Below are 26,976 nucleotides of genomic sequence, written 5' to 3' on the forward strand. Positions count from 1 at the left end.
TGGTATTTTGCCTGCCACAAAAAGCTAAATCTGGCCGTTAAGGGATTCTTTTTTTGCAGAAAGTGTGAGAAGAGGAGTGAACCCACACTTATAGAAATTAGCAGACACAAACTCCCATCTTCCTCTTGAAAAAGGGCCTTAGTGTTTTTTTGCTTAGCGTAAAAGAGGAGTGAGGGGGCCCTTGGTGTTATCAGCATAGCAAGGTCGCCTTAAACCTGTCTTCTGCTCTGCCTTTTTTTGCTGGCTCAAAGTTTGGAGTAGAAAGAAACCTGCATTTTTAGAACTGAACCTCACTTTGCCTCCCATAAATGACACTGTGCCCACCTCTGAACCTTCACCAATCATGAGAAATGGGACAATTCCACCTCTAAGGACATGCCTGACTAAAAGCTCTTTACTAGAGAGCAGAAGCAAAGCACAACAATATTAAGGCAGAGCTCACAATTTGAAGTCGGGCAGAGGGTAAAACATCTGATTCGCTTCTTTTTTTCATAAGCTGATTCTACCCAGAAATCTATTTTACCTGCAACTTAATCCTAACTAGAACTTAATCCTACCTACAAATCTACCCTACCTGCAACTTAATCCTAACTAGAATTTAATCCTACCCACAAATCTATCCTACCTGCAACTTAATCCTAACTAGAAATTAATCCTACCTACAAATCTACCCTACCTGCAACTTAATCCTATCTACAACGTAATCCTACCAACAAATCTATCCCACCTACAAGCAACTCCTGTGTTCAGTGAAATTTACTAAGAGCTCCAAAAAACCTTCTCCGAGCCCTAAGACCTGCCCATGCAGAAATCAGTACCAAGAGACAAAGGAACTACTCCTAACACAAATATTGGGAGCATATGATTGGCGAATGATCCGGGCAGTCAAGTGGCCATCACAAAATATTTTAGCCACGCATTCCACTTAATGAAAAATTTGGTTTAAAATCTGGGTCGTTGCCACAATGAGGCAGTTCCAGGCAGCACTCGAGGGTGCTACCAGCAGAGAGGCACTCTGGGTGGGAAGTTGGCCCTTAAAGCATATAGTTAGCCACATTGTGAGGGAGAGGGTAGGGGGGAGGGCCAAAGAGGCACATTGCATTGGATGATACAGCACTTTTCACTGGCCCTGCTGCAAGAAGCTAAATTGAGATCCTAATGTTTGCAAGCAGGGAGAGAAAGTGAGGCAGACATGAAGATGATGGAGTTCCATCGCCCCATTAACTTGGCTCCTCCCCCACCCGTGTTTCAAAACGCCTGGTGCCGTTCATTTGGGGCCAAAATGCACGCTGTGTGCTAATCCACATGACTTCCTCCCCCAGAATTCCTTCCTCCTTTTTAAAACAACTGTCAGGTGACTGTGACAAGCACCCTGTTGATATTGTGTATGAACTATTCTAACAGAATCCGCTCCGGATTGCCCAAAGGCTCACCACAGTGCTATAAAGACTTCATAATCACCTTGCCGCAATGTGCCTGAAGCTGGGTCACAGGTGTCACATGAAGCAAGCTCCTAAAGCCCTCCATTGGCTTCCACAGGAGTTGAGCCACATTCAAGGCCTGCCACCTCTCGCACTTGTGCAAAAAAATTGAGTTTGTGCAATAATTGGTTCCTCGCTACAAAACACCCCTTTGCCAGCTGGTCCCCCAAACACCCCTCAAGTGCTGAAGAAAGGATGTGGGTGGTTGGAAGTCCAGGGCACCAGATGATGGAATGTTCCAACACACGTCTGGTGGCATAAGCAGAAAGCATGGGCCTTTAGGCTGGTTTCCAACACAGTAAGCACAGTGGTTGTGCCATACTTTATAGGGGATCACCCTGGCATCCACGTTCGTTGTCCACTGACTTCCTAGTGAATGCTTCAAAGTGGACGAAAAGGCATTAAGCAGTACTATATAAACTTCAAAAACTCGGGAGCAAATGGGATGTAACACAATAAGTACCATTTGCCTATCTGCCAGACTGTGAGGATCCCGCCTACAGGACCAATCCTCTTCCCTACGTTCCGTAAAAGAAAAGTGTTGCTTACTTGCGAACCTTTCCCTATACTCACCAACTGGCACATGGTACAGTGCTTTGTGCCCCAGCACCCAAGTTGGTGTCCTGCTGAGTCCCTGGTCCCTATTCCAGCGCCCAAGTAGCTTTCTGCTCTGGGCTGCTAGAGTGCACAGGCTATCTCTATGGAGTGCAGGGTGGGTTTCCTACCCTTGAGGCACATCCTTATGCCAGTCACGGCCAAGAAGTAGCACAGAGCCTAAAGCCCGGGGGGGGGGCGGTCTAAGGCCGATCCGGGGAGCGCGAGGGAATCCTCCATTTAAGGAAGATGCCTAATAAGAGGATCACTGAAGCCTTGCTGTAAACTATGAGAAGCCAAACTCTGTCTACCCCAGGAAACGTAAAGAGAGGGAGCAATAATGGGCCAGGAAGGAGGGTTTTTGCCAAAATGTGGGTATTAGGAGGAGGGAGGAGATATGCAAAATAAGTCTGACAAATATTCCTTTCACTGGCAGGCTTCTGGAAGATTGCACCACCCAAGAAGGAAGAAGAAAGTGCGGACAGGCAGCTGATACTGCCATATAAATGTCTGGGCATTAATGTGCCCATGCATACAAGTGCTGCTAGAGTTGAGTGTTTTACATGGGTATGGATGGCACAATGCACACATTTACATTTGCTGGATGCCAGGCCAGCAATGTAAAAGATTTCAATGTATATTGGTATTTTAGGTTGCTTTTCACTTACTCCTCATGTCTGTCTTGTCTGCTAATGTTTAGTTGTTGTACAATCTCTAGGGGCTGTTGTGGGAATTGTATTATCTGTACAATACAACCTTGTGCTACTGTATGTCAGCACAATTTATTGAGCATACTGTTATGGATTCTTGCATGATCCTTCTGTCTGTCTTTCTTGGAATTCACATTGCGTTCCCTTACCTGCCCCCAGGAATGAGATTGCATGCACCATCAGTAATAAATGGGCATTTTTGGGAAACACCACCAAACCTATTTGAATAGTAGAGGGGTCTAGCAATTGAAGAAGACTGCTGTAATTGGTCCCGCCATGTTCATTGCAAAAGGCAGTCGCAAGAATCCGTACATCATGGGTCTGCAGGCCAGGGCTCTTTAGATGTTATGGACTACAACACTCATAATCCCTCACGGAGGACTGTCGTGGATCGCACTGTTAGGAATTGTAGTCCAAAACAACCGTAGAGCCAAAGGGTCCAGATCCCTGGCTTATATAATGCTCTGCACTGGGTGTGCACTGATGTCTTTTGGATTTTGGGACACTTGGCTCTGTATTGCAGGCCATGAACTTTTATATAATGTATTTAACAGATAGGACTATCCTAGAAATAAGAAGGTTTTGAGAGGCTTTCTGAACTTTAAATATTTTCCCTTACGGAATGTGGGCTGGATTTCCAGAGGACTGTAGCTTGGTCTACAAAAGGTGACTGCCACAATTTTACATATGTGTCTTCATAGTTTGTAGAAGATGTTTTTAGATATTTCTGAGCTGGTGATCACAGCCATCCCAAGCACCATGTGTCGGTTCCTGTTCGGTGGAACCTCAAAGTGAATGTGTAAAAAGAGAAGGACCACAAAAGGAATGTACAAGAAACGTTTCCTTAAGGATATAGACAAATAGCCCACTAGACAAGAGACCTTCATCATACCAAGTGACCGGTGAGGGGAAGGGGAGGTTACATGTAGAGCCCGGCTGCGTGACCCCTGAGTTGCCCCATTGTGAGTGAGACACGGTATCCCTTGCAGAAGGCTTCCTTCACCTGCTGGGGGCCGGAAGGTTCCTCTCCTCTTTATGCCGCCGCTTGCTTTGCTGCTCTTCTCGTCACTGTCCCACACCTCAGAGGCAGCACCGTCATCCCGGAGGAGGCTTTCGGTGTCTGTGGAGAAGCAGCTGCTGTCCGACAGCCTGGGGATGAGCTCCACGGGCATCCTCCAGGTGATTCGTCGCAGGTCCAGGTCCTCACCCAGCAGCTGCACATAGTTCGACCGGGAGCCTTTTGGAACAAGTCAAGCACTGGTGTTGGCTTAGTCTGTAGGCTTATGGGGAGGGACCCACCACCGACAATGCATCCGCAGTCCAATGTCTTTAGAAATGTCAGCACCAATCAGTGTGGGTGCCGGGTGCAGGCACACTGCCCTCCTGCTAGCCTCCCGCCACAATCATTACTTCTGGAACTGAGATATTGATGCTGGGGGGCCTAAAGTTAGTAAATCCCTGTGGTAGCTCCTAAGCCTTGGAAGCCAATCCTGTATATCTGCTGAGAACTTCCCTCCATCAAACGTACACTCAGATATTAAATATGCCAAAAGGAGGCCTTCCTGTGCATTGATGCAATCACTTGTTGCACCCTGGAGAACAACAGACATGTAAAAATATCTAAATTAGCCTGGAAAAAAGACCCCTTCCAATTGACTTAAATAGGAGGTCATTTTACAGTTAATTGATCTCGCTCCTTTTCTTATTGAAACATGTTTCCTAGAGTCCCATGGCCAGACGTCTTTGTTTTGCAAATATGCAGACAAACAAGCAAAATTAACTATAAGATGTCTTCCCACAGAAGTCAATCGAAGGGATTTATGCCCGCTTTTAAATGTCTGATGCTGTTCCCTCAGGTGCAACAGATGATTTCATTAATATGTAAAAAGAAAATGATCTCAAATGCCCAGTAACCAGTAACACAAGAATTATGCCATATGTCCTAAAAGCTTAAACATGCCTGATATGGCTTTCACTCATCTGCAGAACTCCCCGATATGTCCCCAAACCCAGAAAACACCAGACTTCAAAACAAACATTCCGGAGGGACTAAATATGACCAGCAGGTATTTTAGGGGATGCAGCTGTGCTTATAAACGGATACACTGAAGGGCATGCTCACTGTTCTGACGTATGCACAGGAATGGCTGTTAGAGCATATGGGTCTTCTGCCAGACTCACTTATGTAAATGTGCTACTGTACCCAAGATCCTTATACGTTTCCCAAACCCTTAGGAATTCTCAGACAGCATTGCATAATCTTTCTTCACATATTCATAAAGCAATGATGGCTCACCTGCTCGATTCCATTCCCCCCAAAATAAAATCTCACACATCTGTGTTTGGGGGCACCGTTTCCAGACTGTTTGCCCGGTGCACAGGCATGCAAGGGACACTGTTCATGGGGTCTTGCCATGTTCGAGACAGTGGAGACAAAGCAATCCAAATTGCACACTAATCTGAAAAAGAGTTGTTTGTTTTAGGTTGTTAAGTCACGTATCCTTTTACTTTTGGATACTCAATTTTCAATGTTTGAGAAAGTGCCAGTATTGTCCCACCAACTCTTCAATGAGACGCTGTTGTCTACATTTGCAAGCGTTTGGCTGATCTAGTCCACACCACACAGGTATTTTATTGGTGGTCTGGTAGAGGTTCTTTCAGAGGACTTGTGCGAATACTTGGTGAGCATGTCTAGCCCATGAGAGCACAAAGAAACGCTTGCAGCAAACCTCAGGTATCTTACACGCTCATCACAAGGAATACCTGCTCTCATCGTCCATGCTGTTAGGAAAATTCTTGTTTTGTGTTTTCCCTCCGTAGACATCTTTTGGAACCACCAAGCTTTTTGCTGTTCTTTTGAACTGATTCTTGGATGTAACTAAAGACTTTTAGATTTACTTATCTTGTTTAGCTCATCTGTTTTGGGGGCAGTGATCAGTCCCTATGCCTATCAGTGCAGGGAGACTCCGCCCCCTATTAAGAAATTCCTGATTGGTTTTACACTGCACACATCACCTTACAGTGAAGTGCGGGAGGGATGCCTTGTACCCCTTTCCATTTCATTGTTTAGTATTATCATGGTTCATTGCTGGTGGCAGTGGATATTTTGCTACTGTTTTTTTTTTTACTTTTTCGCATGCACTTTTGAATTTCACTGCATAATGCCCTTTACAGTACTATATGCTATAACATGAAAGTGCCACAGGATTTCGCATTGTCCTTTGGTCATCTTGTATTTTAGCCTTCTTCCTGCCCTCACAGGACTGGATTTGCCATATATGGTAAGCCATTTCCCGGGCAAAGCCTTGGCTTTCTCTGGAAAAGTGGCGGTATGCGTTTGTGGCTGCATTTGTGGACTGGGAATGTCTGGTCCCAGTCCACATCCTGGCTAAAGCGTATCTGTTTCTGGGCAGATGTGTTGACTGGTGGCTCTCCATGATTAGACAGCCCATGCAAGTCTGAATGGTGCAGAACCTTACTATTGGTGGGCTCTAGGGTAACTCAGGCTCGAATTTAGGACTAAAGGAGGACTCCTGCATCAATTCTTAAGATTGTAGTTGGAGCCAAGAGTCCTTCAAAGAGGAGCATCCCACTGAATACCAGGAACTCGTTGTTGCAGCCAATCTCCATTGCCTTCTTCAACTGCACTGGCAAAGCCTTGCCGGCTCTTTGCTGGCCTCCGGAACACCTTCACTGGTGCTTCGACCCCTGGACCAGTGGGAACTATCAGTCCTGACCCCTGTTGGATAAACCTGCCAATGGAAGTCTTCGGAAGTGTCCCTGGACCACCCTATGGACTGACCAGCTTCTGCCTGGGCTACTTCACTGCATCGGTCGCTGTCCGGAGTTCCATCCCTTGATTTGTAGAAAATGAGACCTTCCCTGCAGTTGCAGCTCTCCAGCACGAAGAGGAGCCTTGCAGACAGGGGTGTTGCTAGGTCTGGAAAAGATCAGGGGCTAAGCTAATGTCGGGACTGGCGGGACTCGGGGCTAGCTATAGCCTTTTGGTTGTAGCCCCTGAGCTTCTATCCGGGGCTACAACCAAAAGACCCGGGTCTATAGCACCTTCAGCATCACCCCCCCACACCCGAAGCAACACCTCTGCTTGCAGATTCAGCTCTTTGTTTCCACTATGAGGTTTGTCTTCCACCATTTGATCGCAATGGTCATAATTGTCTCCTGCCTGCATCCTTTCATGGGGTTCGCCAGAGGTCGTTAGAAATATGGTGGTCTTTTCTTCATTGTGCCAGGATCGTTCAGCTGTCCAGTGCCAGGAACTGGATGTCTTTGTCTGTCTCACCAGAGTGCAGAACCATGGACTAACTGTACCACACAGGGATCCTGGAAGATTTAGTGAGTTTCATCATCTCAGACAAGAGACCGGCCATTTCCTACAGAGTCTTGTGTCACCTGGGGCACAAGTGATCATGTGAAGGCAGACTGCGGATGTAGGGGTAAGACACTGGGGGTCCAATCTGAGAATCTGGCTTTCTCTTTTGAGGGAAGTATTCACACAGTGGCATCCTTCTCCTCAGACTCTTTCCACAGAGTTGTATGAGCTGAGGTTACATTAGGGGGCCTTGAGTCCTAGGAGCACCACTTGGCTGAAGACTTTGCTGCTATTCCTGATAACACTAAGTGCTCCTTCAAAGATACTGTACTAGTAGATGCGCCCGATCCCACAGCTATCAGGGACACTTTGGGCAGTCAGACGTGCTGGATTCCTCATTGCTAAATCCAGAAGAGTTTGCTAGAGCTCCTCCAAAGCTCACCCATTTGGCCGATGGCCCCCTTCAAATGTTTTTTTGCTGGACTCTTGGACCTTTTTCCTGTTCTCCTGAATCAGGGGAGTCTTTTTCCCCCTCATTCATTCTTGCTCATCATGTTTTTACTTTGTTTTATGGAGTCATGCTTTCCTCCATACATTTGAAGGCATCTGTGTTTCACTTTTGCAGCACACAGCAGCTGTTGTGTAGTGTTGCTGGGAGCCCTCTGGGCTCTTTTTTTTTAATGTTCTTTTCTTTTCTGTGAGAACTGCTGTTCTCAAGGTTAGAGGGATACTTTTAATCCTTGTTAGCTTTTACTTTTGTGAGACCAGCACACACCATATGTGGAGTGCTGAGGGGTTAACTTTATCTCCTTTCTCATGCTCCTGTAACATTTCTGTTAGAATGCCAGACATATCTGAATGGCTGGTGGCAGTGGACGTGTTCTACCAACTTGTGGCATGTTTCCTAACCTGGGTTTGTTCACAGCTGCGGTAGTGCACCATAGACTCAAATGGTGGCCCTCTTCTTTTTTCACCATTTTGTGTGTGCTTGTCCTTTCTTGGTCCTTTTTCTACCAGCATGGGTGGGGATTGTCCTGGTTTGGCTTTTGTCTTCGGCGGGAATACTTTGGGAAGCCCACCAAGGAGTGTCTGTAAAGACAGGAAATGAGGGAGGAGCTCGAAACTCCACACCCCCTTGTCTTCTGGCATGCCTGCCTGGATCCAGTTCCAACTGGGAGGCTGCCTGTCCTGAATGGACAGCCACCACCCAAAATTTGAATGATGCATGACTGCTAATTGGCTGCTTCCACAGATAAAAGGTGAGGATCCTGAGGGAAAAGACAAGCCGACCACTGAAACAGAAGAACCGAAGAGGAAGATGACCAGAGATTGCCTGCAGCACCTTCCAGCAACCGGTGAAGCCTGCTGAAGTGACCGCGGCTGTTGTGATCTCGTTTTCGAATCAACAGTGATGCTATAAAGAGGACGACTTCCTCCCTTGGACTGGTGGGCATAATCATTCCTAAGACACCCTGCAATTTGAGCCATCCCACAACGTGCTGCTACCTTCCTTGGCTGCAAACTGCCAGTAACCTGGGACCGGCGACCATCCTATAGTGCATCATCTTCCTGTGAACAAACTCTCCCGAAACTTTGGTGGACTCCTTCCGGACCTCCAGAGGCGAGATCCCCCTCCTCCAAATCCCCACACCATAGTGCAGGACCGAGCAAGCAAGATAGATTGTTCAGTCAAGAAACCATTCCGCATTGGAGTCTGTGGAAAGATGATAAAACTGCAGACCGACATTGGAGCATGAAGAATCCTTTGTGGAGAGGCCTTTCCCTTGACTGCTGCTGTGACATACTTTCCAGAGTCCCTCCTTTCTTCACCACAAACAAGGAACAGGAGACTGTGTCCAAGGCTGCTGCACCGTGAAAGAATCCAGCTGCATCTTCTTCATAACTCCTCAGGTACTGTGGGACTCATGGTAGTACATACCTTGAGTCATTCTGTCTCTCCTTTGTTGCTGGAGTGCTGATTCCAGTGTTTGGGTGTTTGCCCATACCGTTCGCCCAGGCCTAACGCTTTTCGCCCGTAGGGAGCCTTTCCCAAGGTCCCTGAAACCTTGTTGACAAACAAAAGCCCTTTACTTACTTATAATTGAAAAATCCTCTGGAACTTTTTGCCTTTTCTGCATCTGTGTCTTATCTGCTGTACCTCTAATCTGACTTTGAAGAACTCATACCTAGATATGGATGGATTCCTCAACCCTTAAGGCACCTGAAAAGTAAAATAAGTCTCTTAAAGTACTGACATGCTATTGCTGGTGTTGCTCAACCTTTTTATTCCTAAAACAACATTTTCTGAGTTGCTATAACAAGTGATTTTACTCACCTTTGCCCTGTGTTGAATTAACTGTACAATTATTAACTTATGGTTTACTCATCTGAAGTATTGCATTTATTTTCTATTGTGTTTATTAGTTTGAAATAGTCCTTACTTACCTGAATATAACTTTACCTTGTGTATTTAAAATAAATATATATTTTACTATAACTACAAGTGTGTAAGTGTTTCTTTGGGCGTATGCATTTACTGAGTTCATTATACTTACAAACAGCTCATATCTCCCTCCTAAAATAAGCCGGGCTGCTCTGCCATACTACCAGAACTTTGAGTAGTACAGAGCTATACTAGATGTTGGGGCCTGTATACCAAGGGACAGTTTTATAAAGTCTTATCACAGGAAGACTTTAGGAAAACTCCCCTAACAGAGTAGGATTCCTATGAGTGTTCAGCGGCATGTTTGTCAGGAAAGATTTCTCTTTAGGTGACTTTCCCTCCACATTCTATGGACCCCCAGATCTTTTGCTTTTGTTTCTGAACCTGTCCTGTATTTGTACATGGAAGTGAAGCCTTCTGCTTCACTCACCTGGTCTTTTGCTTATTTTGTCATGGGGAAACTGATCAGTCCTTCAGACTATCCGTACTGGAAAACTATGTTTTGCTTTTATCTTTTTACCTGTTTGTGTAAGCTTTTAACAGTGCACACAGCATTTTACAAAGGTATTCCCTCTGCACTGCATTGCACCACCCTAGACCTTTACACTTGGGATTTCTGGTTACTTTCATATATGCCTAAAGACATGCCTGTGGCTGCAGATACATTTTTACCTTGTTTGCATTATTTTTAGTGCGCAAATTTGCGTTTACCGCGTCTCGCTACTAAAGTTAGCTAGTGCCCTAAAATGCATGTGCCACGAGATATTTTTGTTTGTCCTTTGGCCATATTGTTGTTTGGTCTTCTTCCTGCCTTCTCACGGGAGGAAATCCCATAAATGGTCATGCATTTGCCCAGGAAAGGAGCTGCTTTCACAGCCTACTGCTGGCCTGGTGTGTGTGGACCCAGGAATTGGGTAGGACTGTCTGGTCCCACTCCACACCCGTTGTGCCTGAAAACCTAGGTGTGGGGCATGAGTGAAACCCACAGTGGTCCCATATTGGATCACTGCTGGCCTGTTTGAATGGTGCACATCCTTACCATTGGTGGGCTTGGACTTGCTTACAGCCAGGATTTAGCATAAGAAGAGGACTACTGCAGCCATTTTTGCAGATCAGCGTTGGAGCCAAGTATCCTCTGTAGAAGAGCAGCCGATTGAAGATACGTGGATGACTCCTGAAGAAGCTTGGCATCCCTTCCTGCATTTGGCCCAGTGAAGCTTTGCTGGACTGCATGATCTGTGAAGGCCCTCTGCAGTGCTTCAACCCTTGGACTGGTGGGATCAACCAGTCTCTACACCTTCTCGAGGATCCAGCCGTCCAGAGACTTTGCAAGTATCCCCAGAGCACCCAGTGAACTGACCAACTCTCCAGTGGGCCACCTAGCTAGAATTGTCGCTGTACTGCGTTTTTACCTGAACCTCCCTTGCTCACCTGCTCATGTTACAAGTCGCCTTCCTGTCAAGTATCAGCTTCCCAGCATCAAGGGATCTGGTCCTGGAAGGTCTTCTTCAACCGTGACTGGAGAGACACCTGCCATCATTGCTTGCAGTGACCGTCGATGAAAGTGGCTTCCCTGTGTCCTGTGTGGTGTCCAGAAGAGTCCTGCATCGTTGAATCTTGCGTGCATTCTTCACAAGGGCTGCATCCTGCACCAGCAGCTGACCGGAGAAATCCTTGGACCCGCAAACAGTGGACATCCTGTACTGGAACAAACAGTGGGAAAACTGACAGCCAATGACCCCCAGTCGACCCACCAAGTCAGCTGGAAAAGTTGGATTCAGGGGGTGAGTACTCAAAAAAAGCATTCAGCCACCCGTCTCCCCTATAATAAGCCTTAGAATAAACATAGCTGTATTCCATTCCATTGCTTTTTGATCACATCATCTAAAACCTGTACCTAAAGATACGAAATCATTGTACTGACCTTAACATTGTTGAAGTATCTTCTGGAACATTTTTTCACCAGTACAAGAACTCTTCCTACATCTGTGCGCTCTCCTATGAAGACGATTTGTGGCTTTTGGGCACAAGACATCATACGGATTGGACTTATAAAGTTAGGGTATTATTCTTATGAACTCATTTCATTCTACTGCATCATTACTTACCTTCTTTTGTGTTGAATGAGTTATTGTATGCATTCCTACAAACTTAAAGGTGATTGTATATATGTTTTATAATTGGGTGTTGTGTGATATTGCTACCTCCTTATTTCAGAGCATTTTTGTACTTACCTGTCTAAGTAGAATTATTATTTGCTTCACTGTGTCGATTCATTGTGGACCCCTTACCCCACTCACCTTCTCCTGAGACTAAGGGCCTCATTACACGGAAGGCGGTAAGGGTTAACGGTCACTGATAAGGGTACCGGTGACCGTTAACCCTTACTGCCTTACTACAAGGTCCCTTTGCGGGACCCGACCTTAACGCCTGGTGTAGACCAGCCGTTAAAGTTGGGACCCGCAAAGGGACCTTGGTGCTAATTACAGTACCGCAATTTGCGGTACCGTAATAACCGCCTTCCCCATTCCCATTATGCCCTATGGGGCAAAAATGGGAATGGGGAAGGGGCATGGAGAAAGGGGGAATTACCGCCCTGCCAACCTTGGAATGGGGTGGTAATTCCCCTTTTCTCCATGGTGGTACCGGTATGGTACCGGCGGCAACCATGGTGCTAGTAGCACCATGGTTTACCGCCTTCTGTGTAATGAGGCCCTAAGCCTTGACCACTCTCTACACTTATCTTGATTGGGTGTGGCTAACCTGTCAGAGTATCCATGTTTTCCAGAACTAGGTTGGCCTTCTATAATCTGTCTACCAGGCCAGATTGTAGAAATCCAGTTTAACAATGTTCCAGGGGGAGTTCTGCTGGGAAAGTACCGTAAAGAGTTAAGTATTGTAGGTGATACAGCAGAAAGAACCAGTACTAGGTCTCAGACAAATGAGGCAAAGCCTAACTCAAAGGGGGGAACCCAAAGCCAAGGAGTGAAAGATTCAAAAGACGTGCAAGAGATCGTCAACCCTAAATATCTGGAACTGCTGTTGAGGTGCTTGGCACAGCATCTGAACTTGATGAGTAAGAGGAGTTGTCATAAGTTCTAAACCCTAGTGATCACCCAAAAACACAAATTTTACTTTCAAAAGGGTTTCCTTCCAGTGAAGAACCCAATAAAGGCCAGAGCAAATGCCCATCATTGGAAGGCCACAAGCGTGAGGCTGGTTCCCAGTTGGAGGGTGTGCTCCCTGGAAAACATAGGATTTATTTCGAGGATGGGTTAATTTAAGTGAACCAATAGAGTCCTCCGCTGGAGACCATAAGTGGTTGGTGGTCCCCCAGTCTGTGCAACCCTTCCTCTTACAGTTGGCACATGTAGTTCCGATTGCCAGTCATCTTGGAGCAAAGAGGATCACAGAGAGGTTAGTGATGTTTTTCTACTGAGATATGATGTGGGTCCAGATAGAAAACGACTTTAAGAGCTGCCCCACTGGTCAGTTAATTGACAAAGGTGGAGCAACAATCCAAGCTCCTTTGGTACCACTGGCTGTAGTGGTAAGTCTTTACTGGTGGTTATGGATTGTGCTACCAGATATCCTGTAGCCATCCCACTAGGGACAGTGTTAAGATGAATTTTCAGAATGAGCTCTGTGGACAGATTCTGATGAACAGGGACAAACACTAAAGTCTAGCCAAACTCTATCTGGGTAGTGTGACTGAACAGCACGGCTTAGATTTAGGAGTGTATGTGAACGGGGAAAGAAACAGTTAAGCACAGACAGTGCACTCTTAAAATACAAGTTAGCCTGAATGCATAACATTTATTAATTAATATTTTATAACACGCTTAATACTGGAGACAAGCCTCTAAGCGAGGGACCGGGATTCGAACTTGTGTTGCTTCGCGTTGTCTTGTTTCAAAGACAAATGCATTGCCCCATAGCTATTTATTTATGCCCCAGACACACCCTTAGCAATGAAAACCCACAGGTAAGTAACACACTAAAACACTTACTTTTATTATGTACACCTTTACTTTGGTGTATTCTGCTGAGAGCACATGCACTTATCATTTAAAATACATTTAGAATCAGTTTTAGTATACTGTAGATGTAGTAAAGCAAGTCAGAAAATAGAACCAATTAAGTAACCAATAGCTAGAAAACGTATAGGCTGAAACTAAAAGAATTAGAAACACCATACAAAACCTTGACAACTAAGGTACTATCTTCAGAAAGGCCTTCCCTAGCTAGACAAGGAGTGGCCTAGTGTCCTTAGTGTCACAGGTCCCATCATAAATCTTTTCAGGAGACTAGGAGTTTCTTTAGGAGTCTGAACAAGTGTTGGCTAGAGTCAGCAGGCAGTTTGTAAGTGTTCCAAAGAAAATAATAAGAACTGGAGAAAAGTTCTTAGCAGACCCTCTCCCAATCCAACCACTTAGGGGATGCCCAGTAGATGATACCTGACCAGAACACCACCATTCACGGTTAGGAAAGCGAGAGTTAGGGCCCAAATGTTAAGCCCATGCAGGCCTAAGGAGACAGGGGGGCCAAAACAGGTATGCTTGCTTTCCCCCTGTACTCAGAGTCGCTCAGGGATTACTCTAGCAGTTCCTGAATTTGCTGCCACTTCTGGACCAATGCTGTGGTTCTGTTGAAGATAGTTCCGGGGCCTCATGTACAGAGGTCACGTTAGGCATTAGGTTTCTCGGTCCGGCTAGATCACAGTTCCATACTATGATTGATCGGGTATGAACACTGGACAGCTGGGCACCCAAGACACACTGACAATGGGGCTACCACTCTGTTGATGACCCCAGACAGCGAGCAGCAAAGACCACTTGAAGAAAATGGCAGAAAGCGACCCTCATGGCGGAAACAAAGAAACTGGTCCTGCATGGCCCCTTTTTGCAGTGGAGAGCTGCAACTTCAGGGAAATGCCTGTTGTTCCACAAGCTGAGAATCCACGAAGTCCCAAGGCTCATGTCAGAACAGTGACTAGTGCAGCGAAATAGACCAGGAGGATGTCTGGCTAGCCAACAGGAAGGTTTCAGGACTTTTCTGAGTGCTTCCAATGGCAGGATCCTCAAGCATAGATCGGGACTGGTTGTTCTCATTGTTCCTGAGGTTGACACACTGATGAAGGTGTTCAGGAGATCTGTAAAGAGGCAGGTAATGAAACAGATAGGGTGTTCCTTGCCTTTGTCATCTAGCGGTGAGAGGGCTACTCCTATTCCAGTGTCAGAGGCATCAGTCTGCACTATGAAGGGTTTCAGATAGTCAGGTGCCCTGAGACCAGGGGACTGTCACAAAGAAGTCTTCAAGCACTGAAAGGCCTTCTAATTCTCAGATCAAGAAACATTTGTAGGTTTGTATTGAGTAGTCAGAGCAGTCAAAGCAGCATCTATGGTGCCATAATCTGCTCTGCTATACAATTCATGTAGTACACAGTGAGAAACACCCTCACCTGGGATTGTGTTGTGTGGGGGTTGGGGGGCTCCTATTCTTGTACAACCTGTACTTTGCTGGTTAGATGCTGAATCGTGCCCCCAACCAACCTCGTACCCAAAGTAGGTCACTCATCATTGTTCAGTCTGGCATGTGATTGCCTTTATGGTCAAGTGGGCCAGTTGAAGAGCCTGCAGTACAATCTGGAGGTGTCTCACATGATCTTTCTGCGTGGGACTGAAGACGGCAATATCATCAAAATATGCTATGGAGAATTCATCAAGTCCATTCAGGACATGTTTGTACAACTTCTGAAATGTAGCAGGGGCCTTTTTTTACTCAAATGGCATTACCCAAAACCAGTAAAGGCCCTGAGGTGTTGGAAATGCAGTCTTCTGTCATAGCGATTTGCCAATAGCCTGAAGTAAGGTGAACAGTGTTAAGGTACTTGCCAGCACCTAGCTTATCCACCAACTCATCATTTTTTGTAGGGGCGGAACATCTGTCCTGGGGCCAGCATTAAGAGCTTTGTAATCGACACAGAACCTCAAATCAGAGGTACCTGCTTGTGGTACCAAGGCCACTGTGCTGGACCAAGGACTACTTGATATGATATGATGTGGCATTTATATCATATCATTGAGCCCTGTAGTAGTCCTTGGTCCAGCCCAGTGGTCTTGGTACAAAAAGCACCTACTCTATCACCCTATGTTTCCAACATTTTGTTGAAATTAATTTGATGTGGGATTTTATTTTGTCTGACATCCTCATCACAAGTTGGGTGGGTTATGGCAACTCGGTTCGGCGCCGGACCCTGAGTTACAGGGGTCCGGGGGTTAAGGCCCCATTCCCATTCGGGCTGGGGTGGTGATATTAGTGCTCGTGCAATTAGCGCCGCGCTAATTACACCAAAAATGGGTGGAGAATTGTGATGTTTACCTCCAGCAAAAAGCTGGAGATAAAACTCCAGTTTTATGCCCAACTCGTGATTGGGCGGAGCGGTAAATGCAGCAGTAATAGCATTACAGCCGCATTTTATCGCTCTGCCCAACTTGTGATGAGGCTGACTGTCTCCAGTATATATGTCATGCTGACACCAAGGTGTCCATCCTGGGGTCAGTGAGAACAAGGAAGCACGCTGCCTAAGCGAAGTTTAAACCTCTTGTTGTTGCATGGCCAGTTGATGGGATGATTTAACACCCTCAATGGAGCCATCTGATGGGCTACTTTGGAATAAATCGGGAAGTTGTGCTAACTGCTCTTCTTTCCTGTCTGAGGCCAAAGACAGGGCTCCCATTTCCACCCTAGGTATGAAAGTCTTCAATCTATTTATAGGGAACACTTGAGGAGCCTCTTTCGGGCGTTCCAGATCCACTAAATAGTTGACCTCCCCTAGTCGGACAACTTTGTACGGCCCTGGCCACTTATTTTGCAAAGCTTTAGGGCCAATGATCAGTAGCCAGGAAACAAATGAACAAGTGAGGCCTTCTGGACATAGTGCTTGCCCTGCCTGCAGCTTGTCATTAGCCTCTGCTATGAGGTGAGCCACTCTCTTCCTCAGTCCCAGCACATAGACCAGCACAGTGAAGGTTGTTTGGGGGCAAGGTAGAACATCTCCCCATCACTCTCTAACCCAAGGATCTGCCCTCTCTGCCATCTACTGTTCTCATTCTGTACATGGGGCTAGCACCCATCTTCAGAATCCAGTTCTAGACATCACGTGATGGGTTCTGGCCCAAGTTGGATGCCAAACCGATTTTAAATTAAAACATTTAATCTAGGCTATTTAAATGACTTCTTATCCTGGGATGGCTATCGGAGGTATCCATATAAGATAGCATAGCCATGTTATATTCTGCTTTACATTGTATGCACACATAAGAGATTGACTCTGTTTGTTCGAATATGCACATTTTTTAAAAACAGTTTTAATATTAAGTGCATACCCCACATTATTACTGGTATAATGACAAGGACATTCATACAACTATAATTATTTTGATGATTGCATGATATCTTGGAAATTGCTCCTAAGTGTAGTTCTTGGGATATTTAGTGGGGTGATGAAAGGTGCCGGGAACCCATCTGCTAGAGGATGATGAACCCAGAGGAGTCACATGGGGGATCTCCTGGTCACCGTCACTTAGTTCCCTCCTTTAGGCAAGGGGAAGTTGCAGGGACAGGCACCTGCTGACAAATCTGTGTACTGTCCCTTTGGAAGATTCATCCCCGGGATTGAGAAATATGACACTGACTCTCAGCAATGATGCAATGGCTTCTCCAGGCTCAAAGACAAGCCTTTCTGGTTAATAGTGCTGCCCCTTCAATGCCACCAGCTCAGGCAGGGTGCATCACTCAAGTAAGTGAACTCGTCAACTTGATCAGCTTTGAGAACCAGCAGCATGAAGCAGAGCCCTTTACATACTTTTTTTTTGTTGAAAACTCTTTTTATTGATTTTCACAGAACAACAAGTAAACATTCCCTTACCCCCTCCCCCATCCCCACCACATCCCCCCCGGCAACGAGCTTGACCCCTTCAACCACCGTCCACACGGGGTAAACTTCTACAGTCAGTGCAAATCCAACAGTCTCAATCACTGTGGGCACCACATCAACTTAAAATCGTCTTTGAGAACGTTCAGTAATTCCCCCCAATCTGCCGCAAAGCGCTGGATCTTATTGTCCATGGCGTAAGTCACCCATTCCAAGGCCACTATCTCCCACATCTTTCGGAACCAGTCTTGAATCATAGGGACCTTTGGACCCTTCCATCTCTGGGCTATTAACAGCATTGCAGCAAGAGTCATTATAACTTTAGCTTTCTCCCTTCCTCTAGGTTCTCCTGCCTCCAATCCCTCCCGGACGCCCAGAAGGATTTGCGCTGGAGTCCTTTTGTCTTCCAGCCTGAACGCCTGCCCCTGAGCCTCCCGTACTTCCCCCCAAAACGATGAAATTTTTAGGCATTTCCACCAGATATGCTCCGCGGAGCCCGCCCTTTACATACTTTAACCGTCCAGCTGCAGTGAGCAGAATAGGTCACAGGATGCTGAGGTCATTTCTCTGTGGCGTTGACATCAGGAACACTTCCAGAGCAACGTGAACGGCAGCTAATTCAAAAGTACTTTTTCCCACTTACCACTGACACAAACTCAAAATACACAGAAGGCCATATTCCAGGGCCCATAAACAGCAAATGCAGGCTCAGGGGATGCCAGCAGCTCACTGGTGGCAACTTGAAAATCTGGCAAACTACCCTCAGAGTATCTGGAATATTGGACCAGATGTATATGAGTCCAGATGACCCTGTTAAGCCAAGCCAATCCCTGTCTCTCATCAATTGGTCAGCACAGGTGCAGGCCCTCATTGTGAGTCCAGGCCAGGGGTAGGTATATCAGGTCTGTATAAGCCCAGGCTTGCTGACAGGCAGGGTAGGTGTATGGAGTAGGTGCGGCATTGGAGCGGGTAGGAAGAATAAGCAGGGCCCTCAGAACTGCAGAGAGGGGCTGGAGCAGGAACCCAAGAGCTGAAAAGCGGGACTGGAGCCAAAGCCCAAGAGGGAAGAGTTAGAGAGTGGATGAGTCGCTGGAACAGAGGCAAATAGTGAGTAGGGATGTAGTGGCTAAAGTAAGGGGATCTAAGAAGTAAGAGAAAAGTGCAGATCTGGCCGAGAGAGATCTATTTCAGGAGAAGGAGAACGATGTGCACCAGAAGTTGAAAAGGGGAGCATGAGGAGTATGCCAGATTCTGGAGGCCGCTGCATAGCATAATATGATGGGGGTTGTTTATCAGGAAGTTGCAGGAGGTTCCCAAAGGGGCAAAGAAGTCATTGCTTGTGGATAGGCAGATGTCCAGAGGAACAAAGAAGGTAGACGAGGCAAGCGATCCTTGCAGGCTGGTGTTTGTGAGGAGACAGGTACCCACAAGTGTGAACAAGTGAGATGACAGCTTGTGAGGAGATAAGCACCCAAAGGGGCAATGGAGATGAGAAAGGCAAGAGGTTGTTTGAGTTGAGATTTGTGACACGGGTGGAGCCTAATCGGGTAGAAAAGATGAGACCGATAGTAGAGATAATGAAGAAGCGCAGAGTGACAATAGATGGTTGAGAAAGGAGAGCGCTTGAAGGAGAGACTGCTAGTTTGTGGAAAGATGAATTGCAGAAGCAGACATTTGGAATAAGAAAGTACAGTCGGGAGAAGATGAAGCCAGGGGAGATTTGGAGGCAAGAGCTAGGAAGTGAGGAGAGTAGAGTGCTGAGTCTAGGGGATGAGACTTCACATGGGCGAGCTGTAGGCAGGATAGCTGGCTGCCCTTTCCACTGGCCTACATTTCCCAGCTTGTACCCCTGTTTCTAGGAGTTGCAAAGACCTCAGCTCAGAGTCCTCATTCCCTTGCTGGGACATCCTCATCTGACTACCGAGAGACCCCACGTGGTAAGGAAAACCTCTACAGATCCCCAAGCGATTTAAACACCCAGGACTCCACAAAGCAAATCACAGAGGAGGAATAATCAGGGTGCAGGAACTCTTTAAGCCTGCATCCAGAAACTAAATGAATCAGGGTGCAGGAACCCTTTAAGCACCAGTGTAAGGATTTCACTGCAAAACGTATATGCACAAGAGACCCCTCAGAGAGAGTTAATCCTGGAGAGGTGTTGTCAGGAACTCTTTGTTTTCTCTGATCTTTAAGTTTGTTGTAGCCGCAAACCCACCTAGACACTTAGTTTGATTTTACTCCAACCCTGTTTGTTACATTGCCCTCTCAATAAACCATATTAAATGTACCCTCTTCGGTGTGCCTGGTCAATTAATCTCTATCACGCAAATCACACTAATTCTGTCCAGATTATCTCCTTTTGTGTTCTGGAACTCTGCTTCTCTTTCTTGTTTTTATAATTCATAGTTTAATGTGACCTTTTTTCCTGTATATGTATATTGTAATTAGATTTACAAACTAAATATACATGTGTGTATAAAACTCGCCGGAACAGCCACTATCAGCTTAGGCGAGCATGCAGTCTTTAAACCCCATAGTTATTTACAGCAGTGTTTAGACACCATTTTTCTAAGCATAGTATAGACGAAAATGAAAGAAATAATGGCCTGACTGTCTGTCGATCCCTTAATATTCCCTGGTTTGTGAGGCATGAGGTCTTACCTAACCTTAGGGGCTACCAGTAGGGTTCTCTAACTAAAATACAATGTGCGAGACTGAAAGGTGCAGAGAGATTACATGGTACATACCGGTTTCGTCAGAGACGCTGGGTCGCTTGCTACCAGTGGGTGAGCGCATGATGTCGTCGTTGTACATCAGGTACCTGTTGTACTCATCATCTTCCTCAGCATTGATGATTGGAATGTCTGGGATTATGGGAACTGCAGAGAGGAGAGAGGAGGGTGTGAAATGCACCTTACACTCTTCGACCTTTCAACTCCAGGGGTGGCACACTCACTGCCCCCCAAATGCCCTGAATAGTTTTGAAATCATTCGAAAAATTAAACAAACGTTAGAATCTGTCAGGAGAGGTTTGCACTCAAACAAAAGCTCTATGCAAGAAAATAACATGCTGGCCTTCTTCTAAACATCTTCTAAGCCTATTTCTACATTGCTAAGTCTCTAAATGGCCCGGGCCCCAAGCTGTAAAGTGGACTGGTTACCATTTATTATCATGGTCCAGACACCGTTCCTTTGATGGTCTGCCTCCATTCACCTGCATGACACAGTCACCATTCGCCTTCATGGCATAGTCACTATCCCCTCCATGACCTGTGATCAACCCCCTCCATGCCCTGGCCACTATTCCCTTTTATGGCCAGCTCAATATTCACTTCCATGACTTGGCTACTATTCTCTTCGCTTGGATACTATTCTCCTTCATAACTTGGTCAATATTTTCTAGCATGGCGTGATCACTATTAGCTTTCCTGACCCAGGCACAACTCGCAGCATGCAAATCATTTTTTTCCATGGTTTGATCACCATTTTCTCCCATGGATTGCTCACCATGCATTTTCATGGCTCGATCAACATTCACTTCCATGGCCTGGTCACTCTATCACATGGATTGGACACCGTTCTCATCCATGCCTTGGTCACCATTCCCTTCCAAGTGCATGCCACCGTTCTCTTCAGGGTCAAGATTCCCTTCCATCGACCAACCACTTTTCCTCTCCAGGGCCTGACAGGTTTCCTCTCCACGCCCTGTCTACCATTCATCATCACAGCCTGTGTACCATTCCTTATCAGGGCTTATTTATCATTTCTGTCCATGTTCTATCCATATTCCCGCCCATAGCCTGTCTCCATTGATCTCCATGGCGTGTCAATATTTCACAGCATGGGCTGTTACAATTTCATTCAGTGACCCAACCACAATTCACCTCCATACCCTGGATCCATTTTTCACTGTGATAGGCCACTGTTCATCTCCATAATCCTCCCGACAGCCTTTTTAGCATTTCCCTCTATGGCCCAGTCATTATTGCCCTCAATTCTCCTGCTTCCATTCTCCTGCATGGTCTGTTGCGTTCCCTGTACAAAACCTGTCCACCATTTTTTCATATTCCCAACCAAGGTGCTTGGAACTCCTAGCCTATGTATAGGAATACTTCCTGATTTATTTTTTAATTCACTCACTGGACATGGGACGTTTGGGCTGTGTGGCCAGGTTCATGGTGGCCTCTCTCTCGGGTCCCCAGCCAACACTGTTCTTGGCTCTCACGGTATAGCGATAAGGCTGCGACTCTCGCAAGTTCTCAATCAGAACCATCCGCTTCTTGGGGTCACTGATCAGGACCTTCTTCATCTGGCCAACGGGTCCTAGAGGAGGCAAAACGAGAGACATTCACTCAGCCAACCTTTCATGCTAAGGAAATGAGGTCACATACACAGAAAATAGATCAGAAACCAGATGTGAAATTACATTACTCAGATGACAACGAGTGAAAATATTGGTTGAGCTAAATGCAGGCATATTTAGAAGTATTTGTAACCCAAATCAGAGGTCCAGGGATACATTCTGAATAGTTTTTACATGTTTCACATTTCCATAAAATAGAAATTCAGCACGCTTTCCTGATCACCGCTGGTGAGATAGCTCATTGGATTGATACATCTGCGGCTAACATTGGAGCATATCCTTTATGTCACAAGTGTGTTTATTTATTTATTACTTAGTTTATGCAGAGTGCAAGAAAAAGGAACATTCAGTTGGGCGATAACACATCTGATATGCATGGCGGCAATGATGCAGTCATATGGGAAAATACATTAATTTGTGGTCCACCGTGGACTAGCAGGAAAACAGACGAACCAGCAGCAGCTTGCAGGCCCTATACGTCTCACTTACTGGGTTGTAAATCTCCCTCACTAGGTTGTAGCATCATTTATGGCGAGTCTCCCACACTGGTGGAGTATTCTTATTGCAGGTTTATGTGAATTGTTAGACTACATAGATTATTATAATGTAATGGAGTTCTACTAACTAGAATTAAGTCTATTGGGATGCTGTCTCCCTAGGAGAGATCTGGTGTGAGCTCTCAATCACTGGGAAGGAGTCTCACTTCTTGAAGGCTAGTCTCACTTATTGACAGTCTGATGAACGTATAGGTCTCTGAGTGGCAGTCTCGTTGTCTGAGAAGCAGTCCCACTCCCTGAGACACAGTCTCATTCCCTGAAAGGAAGTCTCATTCAGAGTCAGTCTTCGTTTACTGAGAGCCAGTAGCTTAACTTGTAGTTAATCACCTGGCTGTTTCACTGACAGAGAGGCAGTGTCATTCCTGGAAGGGCAGTGTGAAATGAGCTGTCAGTTGGAGTGGGTTAGTGAAAGGCGTTCGCAGTGTGTTGCAGGTTGTTTTGTGGCTGTCGTCTAATAATAAGCCGCCCTTCTCTCGGTAACCAATCTCTTCAAATCCTCGTGTCACTGAACCTTTATGTTTACTTCTCTTACTTGAGCAATAGGCTCCTTTTGAAGCAGTGGATCAACCGATTGGTTGTGATGCTCTTGTCTCTTAGTCTTTTAGGTTATTTTATTAAATTTCTTGGGTCTTTCTTACTTTGATTCTTGGGCTAACTACTCATCCTACTTCCATTCTCTTTCTTTACCAAGCCTCAAAAGTCTTTGTACTGGTGCCTTTTTGTACTTCTATTTGTTCAACCCATTTATATGCTGTTATCTGTTCTTTTGGTTTGCCCTATCATGTTTATAAAGAAAATGGTCAAATCAGTGTTCACTTGTGTTCCTATAGCACTACATGTCATGGCACCGTTTCACAATCAATTTCTGGATGACATCTCACCTTTAAACTTTATTTTGGTTTGAAATCGTTTTTATTGATATTTTAACAATGAAAACTCAAGCAACAAGTTGTATATATTACGGCAGCAGTGAAGCTCCCACCAACCCGGGAAGTTTCGGTAAGAGCAGCAAATACAGCTACTAAGATAAATCAAAGGAAATAGAAACGAAGTCTCTCCCCCAACCCCAGAGTTACAACTATGGTGCAATGAGCGAGAGTACACCATAACATTTGCACCAGTCAATTTATATCTATGGATTTCATTCATGTTGCTCCTGAATTTTTTATTAGTACTGAATATTGTGAGATATCCTCCAACCGCTTATTGTTTAAGGTTTTTAACCGGCATCCATCTTTTAAAATTGCTCTAGGAAAGTAATTCTGTTTGTGTAAATTAGCAAACTGCACTGCTCGTAATCCAAGGAACTACAAGTCCCTGGACTACTGTAGTTCCTTAGTCCTATTTAGCGTCTGGTCAGGCGCGTCAGTGCCAGCGCATCAGGGCGGTGCCAGTCTGCGTGAGTCTGTGCGTTACACGCCGACGCTGCCCGCTGAGTATGGACTGTTGATTGTGGGGGAAGCATCTCGACTGACTTGGCTCATTCCTTAAACCATTTTTCTTGCCTAGGTAACTTTTTTCATATGTTCCCTCAGCTTGAAGCGCTACTAGCTACCCACAAAATGCAGAGACAGACTATTATCAACAAATACAGAATCCTTAACATTGACCCCATTTTGCCTTTTGTTGCTATACATAGCCCAGAACTACATGTAAAAAATGATGTCCATATACAGAAACAAGGTGATTATGTTGGGGCGATTGATCAAGGCAATCATGTACATACAAATATAATAGATACGCCGACAATCAAGCTTTAAGAAAGCCCCCCGGGTGATAGCCCGTTGATCGACAGCCCACAGGGTACAGATGTACATATATCTGAAACAATCATAACTTCTTCTCTACCATTCATCTCAGGGGGGTTAGAGAAACTGGGCAGTTCTGAGGGCCGGATTGTGAACATTTCACTAGTCAATACACATTTGTTAGATAAACATGCCATGGATATTCAAGATTATATCTAGGATCAGCAAATCGACATTGGTTAAGAGGCTCTAGTGGTTCTCATATAGACTTAGCCACTCCGGATGGATACACATATTTGTGACAAAATAGAGAGCATAGTAGGGGAGGGCGGGGTGACAATCATGGTCAGGCAAGAATTGGGTTTCTTTCAAGCACCCATAACCTGCGAGGGCTGTGAAAGTATGTTACTAAAAACCACATCCACCCCAAACAACTGCATGAATATTATCCTTATATACCACCCGCTAACAAAATGCCATTTTTCCTTGAAGAGATTTCAACTATTTTAGTAGCATCATTAAGCAAACCCAATAGTTCAACAATTATACTGGGGGATTTCAATAGATGTCTGGGAAACCCTCAGGACACAGAACAATCATTTTGCCAACCTTAATAAGGAGCCAACTCATAAATTGGGCAATGTGTTAGCTTGGGTCGTAATTACGAATCTACTGTTAAGTACATTGGATACCAGACCTTGTGTCTGGTCCAATCATTTTTTCGTGACATTCCAATTTTCGTTTACTACTATTTTAGTACAAGAAAAGAATATCCTTAAAAAAGTTACTAGCAGGAACTTTAATAACATTCAACCAGAGGACCTGGAATGCTGCCTTATTGGACTTATGGACTCCACTTTGGATGGCGACTCTTCACACACCCTGGCACTAGAATATGAGAATTAATTAACCAAATTACTGGACCATGTGATGCCTTTGAGGTCTAAGTCTATTAGAGAAAGGGCCAATGGTCAGAAATGGTACACATCTGCGCTCACTGCACGCAAGCAAGAATAAAGGAGAGCTGTGAAAGAAACTGGGATAAAGCACAGAAACAAGAAAATACTATATCGAAATGAGATTCACGTGACAAAACAAAATTCTTTTAATACACAAATAACTAATTCTTAGTAATTTAGAGAAGCCTAGAGACCAATTAAACCAGTTCGACCCAACTAATGAGGACTGTGAAGCAGTTCAGAAGGCTTTTGCCGATAAAATTAGAACAGCACAGGCGAATATTGCTGATAACTTAACCAACATGTCATTATATTTTGCGCCTATAGCTACTGGTGACTCCCCGCATTCAAACATACCTTCCTTTTCTTATAAAGGTATATCGAAGAATCTAATGGCAAAAGTTCTCAAGAAAATGCGTCCTACAACTTGTTTTGGTGATGCATCCCATCCAAAATTTTCCTGAAACATGCTTTTTAATTCCAATCTCAGTTTGTTTTGGCAATGCTACGTTTGCAGATAATCAGGCCCCAGATCTTATAAAAAACGTGATAGTCACCCCCTTGATAAAAAAAAACCTGCCCAATACTATAAAGTGTTTAGCAACTTGAGACCTATAACAAATGTCCCTTTCTTGTTAAAAACAATAGAAAAATGGGCCACCATACAGTTACAGAAACATCTAAAAAAATATTGAGATTCTACATTCCAGCCAGTCCGTTTTTAGATCATTCCATGGTACGAAAACGCACTGTTGGATCTGTAATCCAAAATGCTAAATGTCATGGACAAGAGAAAATCGGAGCTGCTGATGTTGCTGGATCTATCAGTAGCCTTCGATTTTGTTGACCATGAGAAACTTTGCATAAGGCTTGGAGGCCAAGGGAGGTGCTCTGAAGGAACGATTGACTGGATCAGATCCTTTCTCGAGAACAGGAAGGCGAGAATAGTTTGGGGTAATAATTGTTCTAAAGCCTGAGCTGATCACTTGTGGAGTGCCATAGGCTGCATGTCTTTCTCCGGCCCTCTTTAATATATATTGTCGCCCTCTTTGTGATCTTTTGGACAAATTGGGAGTGCGTTTCAGCCATAATGCCTTATGATGCTGAGCTCATTATAGAGCTGAGTGGAGACTATGAGAAAGACGTTGAGAGCATTCCCCAAATGTATGAGTCAATCCAAAATTGGATGGTGGCAAATGGACTCTGCCTTAACATCTTTGGATCTTCACAAGCACGAACTAAGCTAGATGCTAGATGCCCGGTACGTTGGCTTTACCATAGACCATCATTACATTAAGATAGCACCCAATGTTAAGACTCTGGGGGTGATTTTTTAATCATCTTTGAGTGCAGAGGTTCATGTTAACAGTGTAGTTAATACATTTCAATATCATCTGAGACTGCTCACACTAGTGAAGCCGTATGTCTCCCTGGCCTACTGCACTGTGTTGGTCCGAGCCATTATACTGCCTAGGCTCGACTATTGCAGCACGCTATTGACTGGAGCTAGTAAAAGCTGTATCAAAAAGCTTCAGACATTACAAAATGATGCAGTGTGTATTGTAAAAGACGTACCGAGGCGGGATCCTATTTCGGTACATAAAAGGGAGGTACATTGGCTCCCGGTGGAGGCCAGAATTTACTTTAAGGTAAATGTTATTATACATAAATGCCTGTATGGATAAGCACCAGCATATTTAAAAGACTGTATAGCTCCACAAGACTCAGCTTGTCACCTGGTCCAGTGACTCGATGCTCTTGGTCTGTCCTAGGAGCAAGTGAGCCAGAGGCAATGGACGTACATTTACGGCAGAAGCTACACTGGCTTGGAACAAGCTCCCTATGGACCTGTGTG

General features: G+C 45.2%; 1 protein-coding gene across 5 annotated transcripts in view; it reads right to left on the reverse strand.

The window, feature by feature from the left end:
• Positions 1 to 26,976, reverse strand: part of ITGB4 (integrin subunit beta 4) — a 436,088-nt gene that overhangs the window by 44,990 nt on the left and 364,122 nt on the right. For 4 of the 5 annotated variants that reach the window (XM_069654756.1, XM_069654757.1, XM_069654755.1 and 1 more), the window contains exons 31-33: positions 21,635 to 21,817; positions 20,242 to 20,373; positions 3,789 to 4,022 (exon numbers count right to left, since the gene is read on the reverse strand). In XM_069654756.1, coding sequence (XP_069510857.1) covers positions 3,789 to 4,022; positions 20,242 to 20,373; positions 21,635 to 21,817 — 549 coding nt within the window. The remainder of the gene's footprint in view (positions 1 to 3,788; positions 4,023 to 20,241; positions 20,374 to 21,634; positions 21,818 to 26,976) is intronic. The other variant, XM_069654760.1, reaches the window with a different exon arrangement.

Source organism: Ambystoma mexicanum, chromosome 3q, assembly GCF_040938575.1.
Source record: "Ambystoma mexicanum isolate Mex_15411 chromosome 3q, UKY_AmexF1_1, whole genome shotgun sequence".
Classification (NCBI taxonomy): domain Eukaryota; kingdom Metazoa; phylum Chordata; class Amphibia; order Caudata; family Ambystomatidae; genus Ambystoma; species Ambystoma mexicanum.